Source organism: Natator depressus, chromosome 1 (assembly GCF_965152275.1).
Source record: "Natator depressus isolate rNatDep1 chromosome 1, rNatDep2.hap1, whole genome shotgun sequence".
NCBI lineage: Eukaryota > Metazoa > Chordata > Testudines > Cheloniidae > Natator > Natator depressus.
In genome coordinates, this window is record NC_134234.1 from 119,891,140 (window position 1) to 119,909,954 (window position 18,815).

At 42.5% G+C, this 18,815-nt stretch overlaps 1 protein-coding gene across 10 annotated transcripts in view; it reads left to right on the forward strand.

Annotated features, from left to right (window-relative positions):
- Positions 1-18,815, forward strand: part of GABRA5 (gamma-aminobutyric acid type A receptor subunit alpha5) — an 80,647-nt gene that overhangs the window by 16,064 nt on the left and 45,768 nt on the right. For all 10 annotated transcript variants that reach the window (XM_074965564.1, XM_074965544.1, XM_074965514.1 and 7 more), the window contains 2 exons: positions 1,121-1,188; positions 1,301-1,521. In XM_074965564.1, the coding sequence (XP_074821665.1) occupies positions 1,121-1,188; positions 1,301-1,521 (289 nt within the window). The remainder of the gene's footprint in view (positions 1-1,120; positions 1,189-1,300; positions 1,522-18,815) is intronic.

An 18,815-nucleotide genomic window follows, 5' to 3' on the forward strand; every position in this document is an offset into this window, starting at 1 on the left:
ACACCTGCTGTGTAGCACCTATATCTGCTATCTGAAAATGCCAGTATTTAAAATTACATCCATTATCCCTGCTACTCCGACCTTGTCCAGGCCCTGTATACATTTCTCCTCTGGCTTCTCCTCACCTTCTGCACAGGTTTAATCTTCCTGTTCTGTTTTCCAAGACCTTTTACAGCCTGGCTTCCACTCACTTCTCTGCTCTTCTAGCCTGTTGCTCCCAGTCACTCTGATCAAGGTGTTCTACTAGCTGCTTTCCTCTTGCTCTTGCAGACACTCATCCACACTGCTCCTGTTCCTGGAATCCCCTCTCCTGGACTTGGTCCACCAACTGTCCAAGTCCCTTCTTAAAAAGCAATACTTCCAAAATGTCTTTGAACCATAATCCTCTCCGCAGAGAAGTATTAATAATCCCATGGCTAAACGTGATAACCACAAAACGAGTTAAAAAAGATAAATCCAAATGAAACCTATGGAACTAACAGACTGCGTCATGTATTTCACCATTCTTACACACCACTCAGTGTTTCCACTGTCTCTTCCCTTGTTTGTGCAGTGAGTTGTCTATGTAGATTTTACACTCTTTGGGATAAGTACATAGGGCCTGATTCACTATTGTCCTGTTCCCGGTTTAGTCAGTTACGTCAGTGTGATGTAAGTATGATGTGTATGTACAATGCTACCATTCTGATTTTGCATTGGTGTAATTGACTTCCAAAGGGGTATAGCAATGCCTTTCAGGAACCAGGTCTTTCATACATGTCTGTAGGGCAGAGTTACAGTCAATTAATATTTATTAATGTTCATATAGTTTGTATTTTAGAAGACTTTCTAAGCCTACTCTCACCACTATGACACCATTGAAAAAAATGGGACTTGGGCTCCGAGCTCACTTAAAATCTTCTGAAAATCCCATGCTTAAAAAAACATTAAGTCTGGGATTGTCAAAGGAGCCAAAGACTTAGGCACCCAAAGCCCATTGAATTTCAATGTTTTTGGCTTCTTAGAAAATCCTGGCCTAAGATAGCAAATGTAGTTATTAATAGAAAAAGAAATACATCCAGAGTGTATATTTGTTTGTTATAGCAATTACTGATTCATGGTCTGTGTCTCTTTGCTACAGAGAGGATAACTCAGGTGAAAACAGACATCTACGTTACCAGTTTTGGTCCAGTGTCAGACACAGAAATGGTAGGTTATAGCATATGAATCCTAAATCAGTATTATTTCTGTTGTTAAAATATCTGTAAAATTATTATTTCTTTTGAGACACATTATTAACATGACTGGTTCTTTATGTCAGGAATACACCATTGACGTTTTTTTCCGACAAAGCTGGAAAGATGAAAGACTTCGATTCAAAGGACCGATGCAACGCCTCCCTCTTAACAATCTGCTTGCCAGCAAGATCTGGACTCCAGACACTTTCTTCCATAATGGTAAAAAATCTATAGCTCACAACATGACAACACCGAACAAACTTCTACGCCTTGAAGATGATGGCACCCTACTCTATACCATGAGGTAAGGATTTTTCCAATTTCTTTTTATTCTTACTCCCTAGTAGCTCTACAATTACTTGTTTGGAATGTCAGATTTTTCTAGAATAGAATTAATAAAGTAGACTTTTTGCACATTTTTATGAGAATATCAAGAGAAAATGGAAAGCATAATTGCTGCCTATAATTACTAATTAATTTGCAGCTTCTGAACAATGCTAATGCTGAAATATTTTCTTTGGTGAAATGGAATGCATATTCTCTGTGGAGCAGATGATTCAGTCCTACTGTTTTATGTAGGTCTGTACTCTCCTATTACTTTTGATTTCAACCTCTCTGCTGATGTGATGTGAGAGAGCTGTTTTAACTACCAGAAAGTTAAATCTGTCTCTGGTATAGTACATCTTGAACTCTTAAAGCTTCTGTTTGTTTCTAGTTCTAATTTAGCTGAAGGACAAGCCATCACTGGAATAAAGCCTTACAGGCAGTAGATAGGGCATTACAAAGCTATTTAACAAGTGCACTTTCAAGACAAAGCTGGTACATTTTTTAGTCTTTGAGAATCAGATCTATGTCTGAACTTTTCAAGGCCCTGCTTCTTATCTGATCTGATGATATTATGAAGCCTCATCAATTCTTAACCTAGATATTATATCAGTGATGTTAAAGCATGACCTACTTTATTTCAAATTCTCCAAGAACAACTCCTACATTATTGGAGCCTGCTTTGTTCGTTATAAGTAATTCATCTGCAGTAATTAAGACTGCTTTGTATCTGTAGCAGGGCTTTCATTGAGAGTGTAGTCATATGGACAGCACTTAAAAAGAGATTTTAAAAAATAAAGAAGAAAGTGTTTACCCTAAGCTTATGACATATGAGTATCTGCCAAATCTAAGCGAGGCCTAAATCCCTGCCTCATAACTCTTCTTTGAAAAGAACGGAAAGATCTAGGAATGACTAGGAATTTAAAAAGGAAAAGAAAAAAGACTTTGTACTGAAATAAAGGTATTTTAAACAAAAGAGCACAACTAAATAACCAGTGCCATAGAGCAGTGGTTCCCAGACTTGTTCCGCCACTTGTGCAGGGAAAGCCCCTGGTGGGCCGGGCCGGTTTGTTTACCTGCCGCTTCCAGCAGCTCCCACTGGCCTGGAGCAGCGAACCGCAGCCCTGGGAGCTGCAATCAGCTGAACCTGCGGAGGCAGCAGAATAAACAAACCAGCCCGGCCCAGCAGGGACTTTCCCTGCACAAGCGGCAGAACAAGTTTGGGAACCACTGCCATAGAGACACTGTGGTTCGGTAACTTCCCTAACTTTCTCTGTTCCTCATTGCTGTTCTTTTTCACATGGATGGTCATTGTAATGATCTCAGTGGGAAGTCCTGAAACAAATTGGGGAGACATTAAAAACAACAAACAGTGTGTGTATGTGTGTTTACAATAGTTGCAAAAGAAACCCAAGTTCCCAAACTGTATTAAAGGGGCAGGCTGTAATTCTGGTCTCACTGACACTGAGGTTACCCTGGTGGAGCTCAACTAACGGCCATGCACTTGCTCGCAGTAGACATTGGTGTATATAAAGTCAGAGTCAAACCTACAGTCTACATGGAGCCAAGCCAGGTACCTTCTGTTGCGTAGCAGAAAATCACAAGTTTACAGCTAGCATGTGGTACTTGAGAGAGCATTTGTTTTACAACATTTAGGACATTGAGTTAACTCTTTCTGATGGCTTCAGTTCAGACAGCAAGTTAAGGCTACCTGGATTGTCAGTCACATGGTTTTCTTCCAGGCTACAGAAAAGCCCACAAAGTCCATGTAGCTCAACAATGTAAAATAATTTCTGATGTTATGGGGGAAGAGGAAAGGAAGGAGCAGAAATAATTTTATCATATATATTATAATAGGGAATGAAATCCATCTCTTTTTAAACAGCCTACTTTCAACTTTATGACAATTTTAAAATTTCAGATAAAACAGTTGTGTCATCCTGTTGTATGTGTCATCCTACTGACTCCTAGGCCGGGAGAGTGTCTGTGTAATACATAATCAGATCAAGATGTCTCTAAGACGCTGTGCTACATTAAGAGTGTCAGCTCTTTCGCAATTGGCCATTTCTGAGGTAGATTTCAGTGGTAGAAATAATATGTAGTAGCTAATCCCTAAAGAAATGACTAATAGCTGTAAAATGTCAAATTTCAAAAGTGTGACAAGGAGAAAGCACAAGGCATGTCATAGGTAAAGTTACACCCATCCCAGAGCTCTTAACTCATTTTGGCCAATTGGCAGAAAACTCTGCCTTCAGGTGGAGTAGAAAAACTTCCATTTTTAAACAACAAAGGGTCTAAACGTCTCATGGGAAATTTGCCCAGAACTTATTGACAAAGTGCTAAAGATGCAACCATTTCCATGATACCATGGAAAGGGCCACCCAAATACCCTGGGAGAACCTGCTTCAGTACAGGAGGAAAAAAAACCCCACTGACTGCACACTCCTAGTTGTCACTTTCTACCCTACACTGGAACCCATATGAGGTATCATCAAGTCATTAAAAGCCACATTTGATGGGGATCACATGCTGAAAGAAATCTTTCCTGAACCCCCTCTTCTGGCCTTCAAACAACCCTCCTAGTATCATCAAGCTCATTATCAAAAGCAAGCTCCCTACAGACCAAGACACACCAACTCAAAGCGGCACCAGACCCTGCCAGAATAATAGATGCAGACCCTGCAGACGTATCTCCACTGCTACAAGGATCAGTACCTCCACAACATACCTTTCAAGATTCATGGGTCATACACATGCCTATCATAACAGATGGTGTACCTCATCTAGTGCATTAAATACCCCAATAACAATTATGTGGGCGAAACAAGACAGTCACTTCACTCTCGAATGAACTCACACAGAAAAATGATAAATGACAAAAATACCCTATTAAATGTGGGTGAATACTTTTCACAAAGTGATCACTCTATAGCTGACCTCTCAGTCTTCATCCTCAAAGGACACCTGCAGAACATCTACAAAAGGTGACCCTGCGAACTTAAATTCATAACTCTGCTAGACACCAAAAACTATAGACTCAACAGGGATACTGATTTTTGGTTCATTATAACAGTTTGTAACACACCATACTGCCTGCAACTCCTAATTACCTACTTCAAACACCTTATGCATAACAATCTAATCCTCAATTGCCCACTTCCTTTCAAGTGACCACCTACCACATGTGTTACTCCATGGCATATGCTTAACAACCTGTCCCTAGCTCAGACACTCTGATTTCCTTCCCCAGACCTGAAGAAGAGTTCTCTGTAGCTCAAAAGCTTGGACCTTCCACCAACAGAAGTTGGTCCAATAAAAAATATTACCTCACCCACCTTGTCTCTATGGCTAGGTCAACACAGCAACTAGACACCTGCAGCTGGCCTCTGCCAGCTGACTCGAGCTCATGGGGCTCAGGCTGCAGAATTGTTTCATTGCTATGTAGACTTGTAGATTCGAGCTGGAGCTCGGGCTCTGGGACCCTCCCACATAACAGGGTCCCAGAGCCCGGGCTCCAGCCTGAGCCAAGATGTCTACACAGCAATGAAAGAAGCTCCGCAGCCCAAGCCCCACAAGCCGGAGTCAGCTGGCATGGGCCAGCCGCGGGTTTTTCTTTGCTGTGTCGACACAGCTATAGTCAGTTAAAACAAACTGAGGACAATTGCACCCCAGTGTAACTCCACCGCCATTACATCAGGGCTAGATTTAGCCCATAAAGTTCAGAACCAAAGTGTAACCTGGGAAGCTTCTTACCAGGGTTGGCTCCAGGCACCAGCTTTCCAAGCAGGTGCTTGGGGCGGCATTCAGAATGTGGCGGCAGTCCATGTCCCATGGCGGCAATTTGGCGGCAGCTCCATTGCTCTTCCCGCCATGGCGGCTTTTGGGCTACAGCTCCACCGCTCTTCCGGACATGGCGGCAATTCGGCGGCAGCTCTGCCACTGTTGCAGCAGCAATTCGGCGGTGACTACTTGGGGTGGCAAAATTGGTAGAGCCGCCCCTGCTTCTTAGTGGCATAACCTCATGAAAGACCTGGAGTCCATTCTAAAGGGATCAGCAAAAAGAAACCTGAAGCCAGATGCACCCCTCTGCTTCTATAGTGGAACCTGAATCTGTGGATCCAGGCTAAGGAGTGAGTTCTTGCTCTGTGGCTTCTCTTCAGGGTCCTGGGTCTGGGAATCCAGAAAGAAGGGAGGGATGCAAAGCTGAAGTGATGGCTACATCTCCCCCCCCCCAAACCTCAGGTGGGAAAGTAAAATAGAGTGAGAGTGGTGGAGGGGAAGGACACAGCTCCTTTCTCACTACTAAAAGCAGAGGGAAGCTCCCCCTCCCTACCCTGGCTTGGCTAAGCATCCATCCCTTGCCTCCAGCTGGCCTGGTGAGGACACCCTTCCTGTTTTATAGTTTGCTGTAACCACTGCAGAACCTTTTGTGAATACCAGCAGAAGATAAATGGTGAGTCAGCGTTAACTAGCATAGGTTTCCTCCTAGACACTGTGTAAATCCCTCTCCCTACTGCTCTCATGGTCTAGGGGTGTCACAGTGGCCAATCGGGGCCTATCAGCAGTGTGGAGGTACAGGGCCTCAGCATGAGAATAAGCCTTGCTTCTTGTGGCCTCAACCAGATCTTCTTGGTTCTTGGTTCTTTGTGGTTTGTAAATTTTTGGGCCAAACCCCTGCTAATGTGGGGGGCTTTTCCCATCCATCTCCGAGGAAGAACTGGGAAGAAATTTATGGGGTTTCCCAGCCTGCATGCAGCAATAATCTGTATATGGAGAGAATTGGTACCTGTGTCATGGCTGGAGATATCTGAACTACTTTCATAGCCTTCCATTTGGGCTGTCTGAATGATTACCCAAGAGGAGGGGGAAGAGAGCAGTGTGAGTGGTGCCCCACAATCTCTTTTGAATTCCAAATGTACAGTATTTAATCAGGTTAGCAAGAGACTATGGAAAAGTCTTATTGGCTAGGATTTTCATAAAATAGTTATTTGAAAGATGGAACAAAGTAACTGATAAAGACCTACCTGTTGAGAAAAAGAGACCCACACACGTTATGGACTAGCTTGTAAAAAAATCCTAATCAGAACACAACAAGGAATATCATAAATGTGAGCGAAACAGGTAAACACTGAAAGTGTGAGAACTTTAGAACGTGAATCAAAATACGAGGAGAAAAAACTCTACTAGATTATAACCTGAAGTTGTGCACTTATGCTTTGATATGATTCTTTATTTTAATAGCCTATACACAGTAATAGGATAACATGCAAAATAGTACTCACCCAGTCGCTTCCATTTAAATGGAAAGCAGTTTTATGATAATTTTAGTTTCAAACTTCCTGCTTTAGAATATTTGAAGAAATATATTTTCATTATGATGAAAATACATTTTTTGAATTTTGCATTTTATATTGCATTTTATATTGTCTAGGACAGAAATAAAGGAACTATTTTAAGGCTTTTTGCCAGTGAAGTATTAAAAATATGCTTCTATGTATGCATGTTATCAAAGTCCCTCTAGATCACGATAAAACCAAAATATACCACATAGACTGATTTCACAGAACAATTACTACAGCAGTGTTCTATGCAGTAAAAACCAGAAAGTTGATTTTCATTTGGTTAGTCTTATTTGCTTTTTTTTGCTAATAAGGTTCATACTGTACAAACCCAGGTCATGTAATTAATGTTGCAAATTCTATTTCTACCCCTAGGGGGGAGTATTGTCTTTATCTGCATTTCTGAAGTGTCTATTCTCTGAAATCTATTTTTAATACGAGCAGCAACGGACTTACATATGCTAACAAAGGAATCGCTTTTTCTGTTGGTCTACATAGCGATTTCGTAACTTTGTGAAGGCAGGAAAAAAGTTCACTTTTTTTTACTGGGAATTTTAAAAAATCCAGTACCTCTCATTACACCAGAAATAAAAGCACAAGGCAGTTATGTGAAAATACATTTGTGAAGCTCCCTTGTTACATAAAGCTTTTAAAAAATGAGGACAGCAGATAAGAAATCTTTGTTCCTGCTAAAGAGAATCAAAACATCTAAGTGAACTGTTTTGTTTGTTTGTTTGGTCAGTAATGTGGAACATGGATAACTTAAATATCCACTTGATGGCAGCATAACCACATTTTTGTTACCTTTACAGAATGGCTACAGTTATCAATGCTCAAAACATTTTATCAGGTTTCAGAGTAACAGCCATCTTAGTCTGTATTCGCAAAAACAAAAGGAGTACTTGTGGCACCTTAGAGACTAACTTAGAGAAAATAAACTGGTTAGTCTCTAAGGTGCCACAAGTACTCCTTTTGTTTTTGTGAAAACATTATATGTAACATTAAGATCAAATATACTGGTTGCATTTGTATAATGCCCAGGTGCATTTTAGTTTATAATCTACCCTTTCATGAAATATTTTAATCCAAAGAAAGCATTTGTATATTGTTTAGCTATTACAGTTAATTAATGGGGAGTTATGGGGTTCTTTTCAAGACTCCCTCAGTAAAGGCCAACCTTCCCTTTGGAAAAAAAGAGAGCTCTTTCAGTCAAAAATCTTGGTCGTTTTTCTTCACATAGTCATCACAGCAGGACCTATGCCAGATATTGTCAATTCACAGCTGTGGATTTCATTAAATGGACCTGACTGTGGGAGTAATTAGCAGACCTGTACTTTAGAAAGACGGGGCCAGTGTTCAGTCAATAGCTGGCTAGATTGCATCCCTTTTGTTCAATCAGTGTAGTTTGTTCTCATTTCAGTACAAGAGACTATATTTACATATGTGTTTATATGTATAAGAATGCCTGGCCAGTGCTTTGAAAGCTGTACAGATATTAAAACAAATAAATAAGCGAACAGAACAAAACCAAAAAAATTTCAGTAAGTCTCAAAATAATTTAATCACACGAATTTCCCCTCTCCCTCTCACCCTCATTGCTTCCCTTTCATTCACTCTCAAGGTTCAGTCAACTGCTAACTGACCGCAGGACAAAACTGATTTTCTCAGGGACCCAATCCTGCAGAGGGCTGAAAAACTCCTGAGATGCTAAGCACTCTCAGCTTCCACTGATCCAATTCAGGGTCTGGCAGACCAAAGGGGAACCAGAGTCAAGAGCCCTCTGTCACTAGGGTCCTCCTGTTTAAAGCAGGGTGCTATCAGCTCAAGCACCTCAGTTGCTCGCTCTCCTCATGTGACACCATCACAGTTCTGGAACAAGGCTGTGAACAAGGATCCATTAGTCAAAAACAAAACAGCTTGTCTTACACTTGGAAGGAAAACAAACCAGCCCGGCCCGCCAGGGGCTTTCCCTGCACAAGCGGTGGAACAAGTTTGGGAATCACTGATCTAGACCATCCCTAACAGGTGTTTGTCTAACCTATTCTGAAAAATCCCCAATGACAGAGATTCCACAACCTCCCTAGGCTATTTATTCCAATGCTTAACCTTTCCTAATGTCAAACCTAAATTGCCCTTGCTTCAATTTAAGCCCATTGCTTCTTGTCCTATCCTCAGAGGTTAAAGAGAACAATTTACCTCCCTCCTTCTTGTAACAACCTTTTATGTACCTGAAAACTGTTATGTCCCCCATCAGTCTTTTCTTCTCGAGACTAAACAAACCCAATATTTTCAATTGTTCCTCATAGGTCATGTTTTCTAGACTTTTAATGATTTTTGTTGCTCTTCTCTGGATTTTCTCCAGTTTGTCCACATCCTTCCTGAAATGTGGTGCCCAGAACTGGACACAATACTATACTTGAGGCCTAATCAGCACAGAGTAGAGCAGAAGAATTACTTCTCATGTCTTGGTTACAACACTCCCACAGGGGTTCTCAAACTGGGGGTCATGACCCCTCAGGTGGTCATGAGGTTATTACATGGGAGGGTCGCGAGCTGACAGCCTCCATCCCAGACCCCGCTTCACCTCCAGCATTTATAATAGTGCTAAATATTTTTAAAAAGTGTTTTTAATTTATAAGGAAGTATGCACTAAGAGGCTTGCTGTGTGAAAGGGGTTGTGAATACAAAAGTTTGAGAACCACAGTGCTAATACATCCCAGAATGGTTTGCTTTTTTTGCAAGTATTACATTGTTGACTCATATTTAGCTTGTGAGCCCTTTCTGCAGTACTCCTTCCGAGGTAGTCATTTCCCATTTTGTATGTGTGCAACTGATTATTCCTTCCTAAGTGGAGTACTTTGCATTTGTCCTCATTGAATTTCATCCTATTTACTTCAGACCATTTCTCCAGTTTGTCCAGATCATTCTGAATTTTAATCCTATCCTTCAAAGCACTTGCAACCCCTCCCAGCATGGTATCGTCTGCAAACTTTATAAATGTACTCTCTATGCCAGGGGCAGGAAAACTTTTTGGACTGAGGGCCACATCGGGTTTCCAAAATTGTATGGAAGGCTGGTTAGGGGAGGCTGTGTCTCCCCAAACAGCCAGGCGTGGCCCGGCCCCCGCCTCCTATCCGACCCCCCCGACATTTTTCGCCCCCGATGACTCCCCCGGGACTCCTGCCCCATCCAAACCCCACATCCCCTGATGGACCCCCCGGGACTCCTGCCCCATCCACCACCCCCTGCTCCCTGTCCCCTGGCCACGCCCCACCCCGACTGCCCCCTGCCACCCCGTCCAACCCCTCCTCTCATTCGTGACTTGCCCCCAAGGACTGCTGCCCCATCCAACCCCCCCGTTCCCCGCCCTCTGACCACCCTGACCCCTATCCACACCCCAACCCCCTGACCACCCCCCCAACTTCCCTGTCTTCTATCCAATGCCCCCTTCTCCCTGCCCCCTTACCGCGCTGCCTGGAGCACTGGTGGCTGGCGGTGCTACAGCCACGCCGCCCGGAGCACCGGGTCAGGCTGCAGCTCTGCAACTGCGCTACCCAGCCACCCAGTGCATTGCGCCGGTGGCGCAGCACGCTGAGACTGCAGAGGAGGGGGAACAGCAGGAGAGGGGCTGGGGACTAGCTTCCCAGGCCAGGAGCTCAGGGGCCGAGCAGGAGGGTCCCGGGGGCCGGATGTGGCCTGCGGGCCGTAGCTTGCCCACCTCTGCTCTATGCCATTATCTAAATCATTGATGAAGATATTGAACAGAACTGAACCCAGAACTAATCCCTGCAGAACCCCACTTGATATGCCCTTCCAGCTTGACTGTGAATTACTGATAACTACTTTCTGGGAATGGTTTTCCAACCAGTTATGCACCCACATAGTAGCACAGCCTAGGCTGTATTTCCCTAGTTTGTTTATGAGAAGGTCATGCGAGACAGTATCAAAAGCCTTAGTAAAGTCAAGATATATCACACATTCTGCTTCTCCCCATCCCCAAGGCTTTTTACCCTGTCAAAGAAAGCTATTAGGTTGGTTTGGCATGATTTGTTCTTGACAAATCCATGCTGACTATTACTTATCACCTTATTATTGTCTATATATTTTCAAATTAATTGCTTAATTATTTGCTCCATTATCTTTCTGGGTACAAAAGTTAAGCTGACCAGTCTGTAATTCCCTGGGTTGTCCTTATTTCCCTTTTTATAGCTTGGCACTATATTTGCTCTTTTCCAATCTTCTGGAATCTCTCCGTCTTCCATGACTTTTCAAAGATAATCACTGATGGCTCAGATATCTCCTCAGTCATCCCCTTGAGTATTCTAGGATGTATTTCATCAGGCCCTGGTGACTTGAAGACATCTAACTTCTCTGAGTAATTTTTAATTTGTTCTTTCCCTATATTTGCCTCTGATTCATTCTCACTGGCATTTATTAAGTTAGATGTCCAATTGCGACTAAATATTTTGGTGACAATTGAAACTATATCCAATCCATTAGACACTGGGCAAACCACACTGGACAGGTCAGGTGAGACAGAGACAAAAAGGAGTGATGTGATGTGGCTAATAAAGACATCACAACCTAATTTCCCATATACAGATTGAAGAGATGGGATGGTAGAACAAAAACCCATGAGAAACAGCCCGCAGGTAGATGAGCAGTTGCCCAGTACTACCTTTTGCGATCTGAAAGAAAGAAATAGAACCATTGTAGGGGATTACATCATCCTGCCAGGGTCCACAGGGTCCAAGGAAACAGCTTCTCATGGGCAAGGGTACTAGAGGCAGGTGACAGATCTAAAAGAATCTGCATGGCTACTTGGTTTTCTCCACTGCTGGGAGGAGACCAATCATGATAAAGGGCTCCCGAGTCATTGCATTACCTGAAATTGTAATCGTGTTCCTAACTGGTAGTAACATTATCTGAAGCACATCTTTTGTTGTGTTGAAAGATCAGTGAATTACCTGAAAGGTTGTTTTAGGGTGGATTATCCAAAAGAGTATATGCTATAAATCTCACATATTTATCTAGTCCAACAACATATAATGGGAAATCTGCCTTAAGCTCAGGGAAATTGGGGCAGCGTCTTGTTTTGGAGATGTATTCTGTGAAAGACTTGCACAGATTTTGTCCCAAAGGACAGCACCGCAATGTCCTTTAAATTCTTCTCATGACAGATTATCAGAATATTTTAAAGCAGTGACATAAATATAGACCAAGAATGTAGGATATCTGATCAAGATATGTTATAGCATTAAGCTATAAGGTTTAGAGAATTTTGAAGCATATTACACGTCTGAAATGAGGCACGTTACACACTTGTCTTCTTGCATCCGGCACCACGTCCCTGCGGCCCCGGGGTGGGGGGGGCAGGGCAGAGGGCTCTGCGCGCTGCCCTCACCTGCAGGTACCTCCCCCGAAGCTCCCATTGGCCACAGTTCTCCATTCCTGGCCAATGGGAGCTGCGGGGGGGGGGGGCAATGCCTGCAGGCGAGGACAGCACGTGGAGCTCTCTGTCCCCTCCTCCCCCAGGGGTCGCAAGGATGTGGTGCTGGCCACTTCTGGGAGTGGCGAGGGGCTGGCAATCCCACGGGCCGGATCCAAAGCCCTGAGGGGCCGGATACAGCCCGCAGGCCGTAGTTTGCCCACCCCTGGCCTCTAGCTGCTGTTATGACATATAGACTGTATTGGCATGTTACAGATGAAAGGCAGGTATGCAACATGCCTTGCACTTCACTGACATGCCCCAAAATGTTGCATTCCAATGTCAAATTGCACAAGCAATTTCATTCTGTTCGCACGTGATACTCTACAAAACTTAGCTGAAAATTGTATCCATTTTGCTTATCCTGGAAATCTGAAATTTCAAAGATGATGCTAAACTAATTCCGATATCTTAGTTAATTCATATCCAAACGATTACCTTTTAAAATTTCAAGAGTGCTTAGGTGAAGATTTGCTTTCTAGTATGACGGGGGAACTAGTTTCTGGAACTGAAGGGAGTGATTCTCTGTAGGTGAGGAGTTCAAGATCTCAAACTGATGGGGAAGGATGCTTTTTGTACAAGGTATGAAGTCTTTAAAAATAATGCTACTCTCCATGGGGGAAGCTTTGTTGGTTCACAGGGGAGTCCTTGTTGGCTTAATGGCGTTCTTTTTGGGAAAGAGTAGTCCCCCCAGTGTCTTTCCCTCCCCGACAGTTCTGACTTTGACCATGTGTGATGAGTGCTGGTTTCCATCACCCTTCTGCATGGCTGCCTAATCTTTGTCTTTTGACTGGGGAGCTCAATCGCTAGAATGGGCTCCCTAGTCTTTTCATTACCTGAAATTATAGCCATCTTCCTAACTGCCAATAACTTTATCCAAAGGACATTTATGTTTGTGCTGCAAACCAGACTCCCAGTGAATTATTTAAGAAGTTGCTATAGCAGAGTCTCTTGCTAGCACCCAATATAATAATTAGAGATGGAAAAGTCCACATGAATTGTCTAATTCATAGCCTTTTCCTGTGACCAGCTGTTTCCTTCAGTCTGGTTTCTAGTAACTTGTCTACTCTACTCTAGCAAAGTTTCAAGTGATGGGTCTCAAAACATTTTCCTTGGAGATCTCACTTTAAGGAATTTTTTTTTCTTAATATTCAGATCAACTTTCCTTTTCTTAATTTCATCCCATTACTTAAAAACTATACTCCCAACAACCAAACAAAATAATTCACATCTCTCTTAGATGTTTATACTTCAAAAATGTCTAGTATCCCTACTTATTCTGTGCTTCTTAAATAATAGTACTAAGATTTGTTAGACAGATATACAACTATGAGTTCTATTGCATTGCACTCATTAATCTCTCACATAGTCACTAGGCTCAATGTAAAACCTAGGGAGAATTTCCTGGGGGTGCTCTCTTCCTTGGTTATTCAGGTCAGGAATCTGGAGTGGATGCCCCTGGGAATATAAGAACATATGAATGGCCATACTGAGTGAGACCAGTGGTCCACCTAGTCTAGTATCCTGTCTTCCAACAGTGGCCGGTGCCAGATGCTTCAGAGAAAATGAACAGAACATGGCAATTAAGGAGCAATCCCCTGTTGTCCAGTCCCAGCTTCGGGTAGTCAGAGATTTAGGAACACCCAGAGCATAGGCTTTTCATCTTTGACCATCTTGACTAATAGCCATTGATGGACCTATCCTCCATGAACTTATCTAATTCTTTTTTTGAAGCCAGTTATACTTTTGGCCTTCACAAAATCCACTGACAATGAGTTCCACAGGTGAAATGTGCATTGTGTGAAGAAGTACTTCCTTATGTTTGTTTTAAACCTGTTGCCTATTAATTTTATCGGGTGACCCTTGGTTCTTGTGCTATGTGAACAGGTAAATAGCACTCCCTATTCACTTTCTTCATGCCATTCATGACTTTACATGCCTCTATTGTCTTTTTAATCTCTCTTTATATGGAAGCAGTTCCATACCCATAATCATTTTTGTTGCCCTTCTCTGTACCTTTTCCAATTCTAATATATCTTTTTTGAGATCGGGTGACCAGAACAGTACAGATATTCTAGGTGTGGGCTTACCATGGATTTATATAGTGACATTATGATATTTTTCTCTCTTATTATCTATCCCTTTCCTAATGGTTCCTAACATACCATTAGCCTTTTTGACTGCCACTGCACATGGAGCAGATGTTTTCAGAGAAATACCGACCATGACTCTGAGATCTCTTCTTGTGTGGTAACCGCTAGTTTAGACCCCCATCGTTTTGTATGTAGAGTTGGGATTATTTTTTCCAATGTGCATTCCAATTTGCACTTATTAACAATTAATTTCATGTGCCATTTTCTTGCTCAGTCACCCACTTTAGTGGGACCCCTTTGTAACTCTTTTCTGCTTTGGACTTAACTATCTTGAGTAATTTTGTATCATCTGCAAATTTTGCCATTCTCACTGTTCACCCTGTTTTCCAAATCATGTATTAATGTGTTGAACTGTACAGGTCCCAGTACAGATCCTTGGGGAATCCTGTTATTTATCTCTCCATTGTGAAAACTCACCATTTATTCCTACCCTTTGTTTCCTATCTTTTAACCAGTTATTGGTCCATGAGAGGACTTCCCCTCTTATTCCATGACTGCTTAGTTTGTTTGAGAGCCTTTGGTGAGGGACCTTGTTAAAGGCTTTCTGAAAGTCCAAGTACACTATATCCATTGGATCACCCTTGTCCACATGCTTGTTGACTCCCTCAAAAAGAATAGATTGGTGAGGCAAGATTTGCCTTTACAAAAGTTGTGTTGACTCTTCCCCAACAAATCGTGTTAATTGACGGGTCTGATAATTCTATTCTTTACTATAGTTTCATCCAGTTTGCCTGGTACTGACATTAGGTTTACCAACCTGTAATTGCCCTGTTCATCTCCAGAGCCTTTTTTTTTTTAAATCACCATTACATTAGCTATCCATTAGTCATGTGGTAGAGGCTGATTTAAGCGGTGATGGTTTATGGATATTAATGTTAAATTGTTCAGCCAAAGTTTATACTTTGTCTTATTTCTCCATATAATCTGTTCATTGTTTTATATACTCTAGTCACCCTTTCTCATCATATTTCCAGGTGTTAGATTTTGGGTCTATGATTTAGCAAGAAGATGTGGGAAATTATGTGTGACCTCCTTCTCTTCTCCATCCCAAACTTTCCATTAACTATACATCTTAAAAATCATCATTTGTTCCTGCTGAGGTCAGCATTAATTTAAACCCAGAATAATCTCTCTGCCTCCACCTATTTCAGATATAACATAAATAAATTTATTTCTCTCTAATTTTACTTGCTTTTGTTCAAACACCACTTCTTAGGGTGCTCTGACATTGGAAACATAGAAGACATTTGAATCTGGAACTTCACTCTTAAAAAAGCAGGAGCATATCAGTAGATCTTTCATTAAGTGTGAAGGCTGTCATCAACCTGCTTAAATAAAACCAAATTCTAGAGGTCTACAGAGCTAATAGGAAAGTAGAGTCTAGATTTGAATAATTAGCTTAATATACAAATTAATACACTTTAAATGAAGTCATTATTTGACCCTGACATCCTTCTTAAATCATGTTAATGGCATATATATGTTCATATATATATATATATGAATGTATAATCATGTTATATGTCATATAAACTGATTGTCCGAATTTCAGCACTGAAGTCATCAGAAGTTAGCAGGAGTTCTGCCAGGGATGCATTTAGCTGTGCATGCTTCTGCCACCTTGGAAGCTCTGACTGTACTAGGAATAAGAGGTAAAATGATGCAGCAAATTGTTTAATGACTGTTCATTGTGCGAGTAATGATCTGAGAGCTATTTCACTGCAACAGCATACCCCACCCACTGTGGCAGTTCAAATATCACTCCCAGAGTTGTGCTGGTCAGAAGCTTCCTGTGGTTTCAGAAACTAAAAAACAAGCATCCACAAAAAAATGCCCCTGCTTCAAGAAGTTGATCACAAGTCTTTAAAATATCAGTAGGTAAACAAATATCTTTCCAAATGAGAGTATGTTTCAAATTCCCCCTACCCCTGCCCCGAAATAGTTACTCAGTTCAATTCCTTCCTGGCATCCAAAAAGCTTCAGGAACATCAAAGACATTCAGAAGAGCGGTGGGTTTGATAACTGGTAGCCAAGGAGGTGGGAACATAAGTGTGAGATAGATAAGAAAAGTTTGGTGTAAATAGTTGTTGGTGTAAGGAAGCTAAACTGTCATAGTTTATGTTCTAGAATAGTTAGTAGAAACAAATTCAAGGCTGCATCTGTTGGAAACCAGCTAGCCTGATTTTATCAATAATTGTTATGTAACCCTTCTGCCCGTCAGAGTTGGCAGCAACAAGGGCCGGGTTCAATATCTAGGGGATCCATTCCAATAACACAATGCAAACCGGCTCGCGCCCCCACCCAGTGACGTGGGACAAATATATACCACCCCCGCTGGGCGCCTCCCAGAGGCAATACTTCCCCTCTCGCAAGCACATAGTCTAAGTGTAGCAAAAAGCCTTTTAATAACAGAGAGAAACAATGTGGCATTATGTTGGGGAAACACCACCAACAAGATTCATAACACAACCCATGAGCAAAAAAACCCACCCCAACCAAATTGGGGCATGCCCTTTCCCTTTGATTCTTGAGTCCAGCAACCCCAAATCACCCAAAGTCCCAAAAGTCCAATGACCCAAAAGTCTCTGTCCCCGGTCAGGGAAGCCCCAGAGTTCAAAAGTTTATCTGCAGAGCTTTACCTCCCAACCTGGGTGGAGATGGGGGCGGGGGCAAAAGGCACCTTTCATGATCTGAAGCTGACCGCCCCACAGCTCCATAGGCCTTCGCTCCACTCCACCAGCCACCCCACGAACTGCTTCGCTCCGCTCCGCTCCGCTCTGCGGCCCACAAGCAGCTCCCGCCGTCCCACGAACTGCTCCACCAGCCAGTCCACTAACTGCTCCACTCCGTGTCCCACCAGCAGCTCCTGCCATCCCATGAACTGCTCCACCAGCCTGTCCACAAGGCATTCCAGCTGTCCTGCAAACTTCTCCACAATATATCTTCAGGCTCCCCCACTACTTAACACAACACTCAGTGATTTCAGCTCTTTGGTGAATTCAGCTTGTAGTAGAGGAGCCTCAGTGCTGGTGCACTATTAGCCCAAAGTGAGCTCAGCAGCATGTAACTAGACTCCTAATGAAGTCAAAATTAGCTCTGATATTCCACAATGGAGAGAGGAGGAAGTACAATTAGCATGTAAGGCCCTCACCAAGGGGCCCATGCCACCAAGTATTAATGCTTGTCCCCAGCCTCTCTCAATTCACAGAGTTTTGGAACCCATGACCCTTGCCTAGCGAGTGCTACTTAGTTGATGGTGAGTCCCTCCATCATAACAAAAGGCCAAGTACAGTTCCAAGCACAGTTCCCATAATCAGGGTAATAACAATTTATTCTTCCTGCCCCAATAACAGAGACACTGGGGATCCCACAGCAGCCAAAGTGACCATTTGGGCAGGTATGGCCTCATTCTAGGCGGGGTGGGTGTGCCTATGCAAATGAGATCGACCCCTGAAGTTCTTTTCCACAACTTGCCACACCTCACCACCAGATGTCAGGGTGGAGCTCACCCTGACACTGCTTACAGTTATATGCTTTTCGAAGAGGCATAGAAGAACCCACAGGACAATCTTATGCAAGAGTGTAAGGTTACTATAATTTCCTTACTGATAATTATTCTTTTTAACATTTATATTAGCATGCCACCAATGGACCTCATTGTGTTCAATGATATTTGAAGACATTTGCTGTTCTGGAGATTACAGTCTAAGTCTGGTGACACATGAAGGTTTGGGGGGATGACGGGTTGATGAAGTCATATATATGTATGTTTTTGTACATATTTGGAGATTTATTTATTCACACCACCTTTCCCAACTGCTCCTCAACCCAGCCATAATTAATTGGCTATTTTCTTAAAGAAGTCCTGGCAGAGAAGAGATCTGAAGGATGGGAGAGTTTAATGGCCTTTGGGGCGGGAGAGGGCAGCAAAGAGAAAAAGCACTGAGATGTTTGTATGAGAAGCTCATAAACAGATCAGCTATTATTTTATTCAATGCTTACAGATTGTATTAGACACTTTCCTTGTAAAGACTAAATGGACATAAACTAAACAGTCTTCAATTGCTATTATGTATAGAGAAAAGTAATGTAATAAAGGTTGCAGAATGAAGGGAGTCAGCTGAAAACGGTGCTCTCAGCCTTGACTAGGAAACTGAAATGGGGCCCCGCCAGATAAAGTATCCCACCACCACCCCAGCAGCTGGGCAATGGAAGAGAGATGCCCACAAAAGCTCAAGATCATTTGTTTGGTTTTTAAGAACATTGAAGGGACCTATCACTTGCCCCTTCCTTC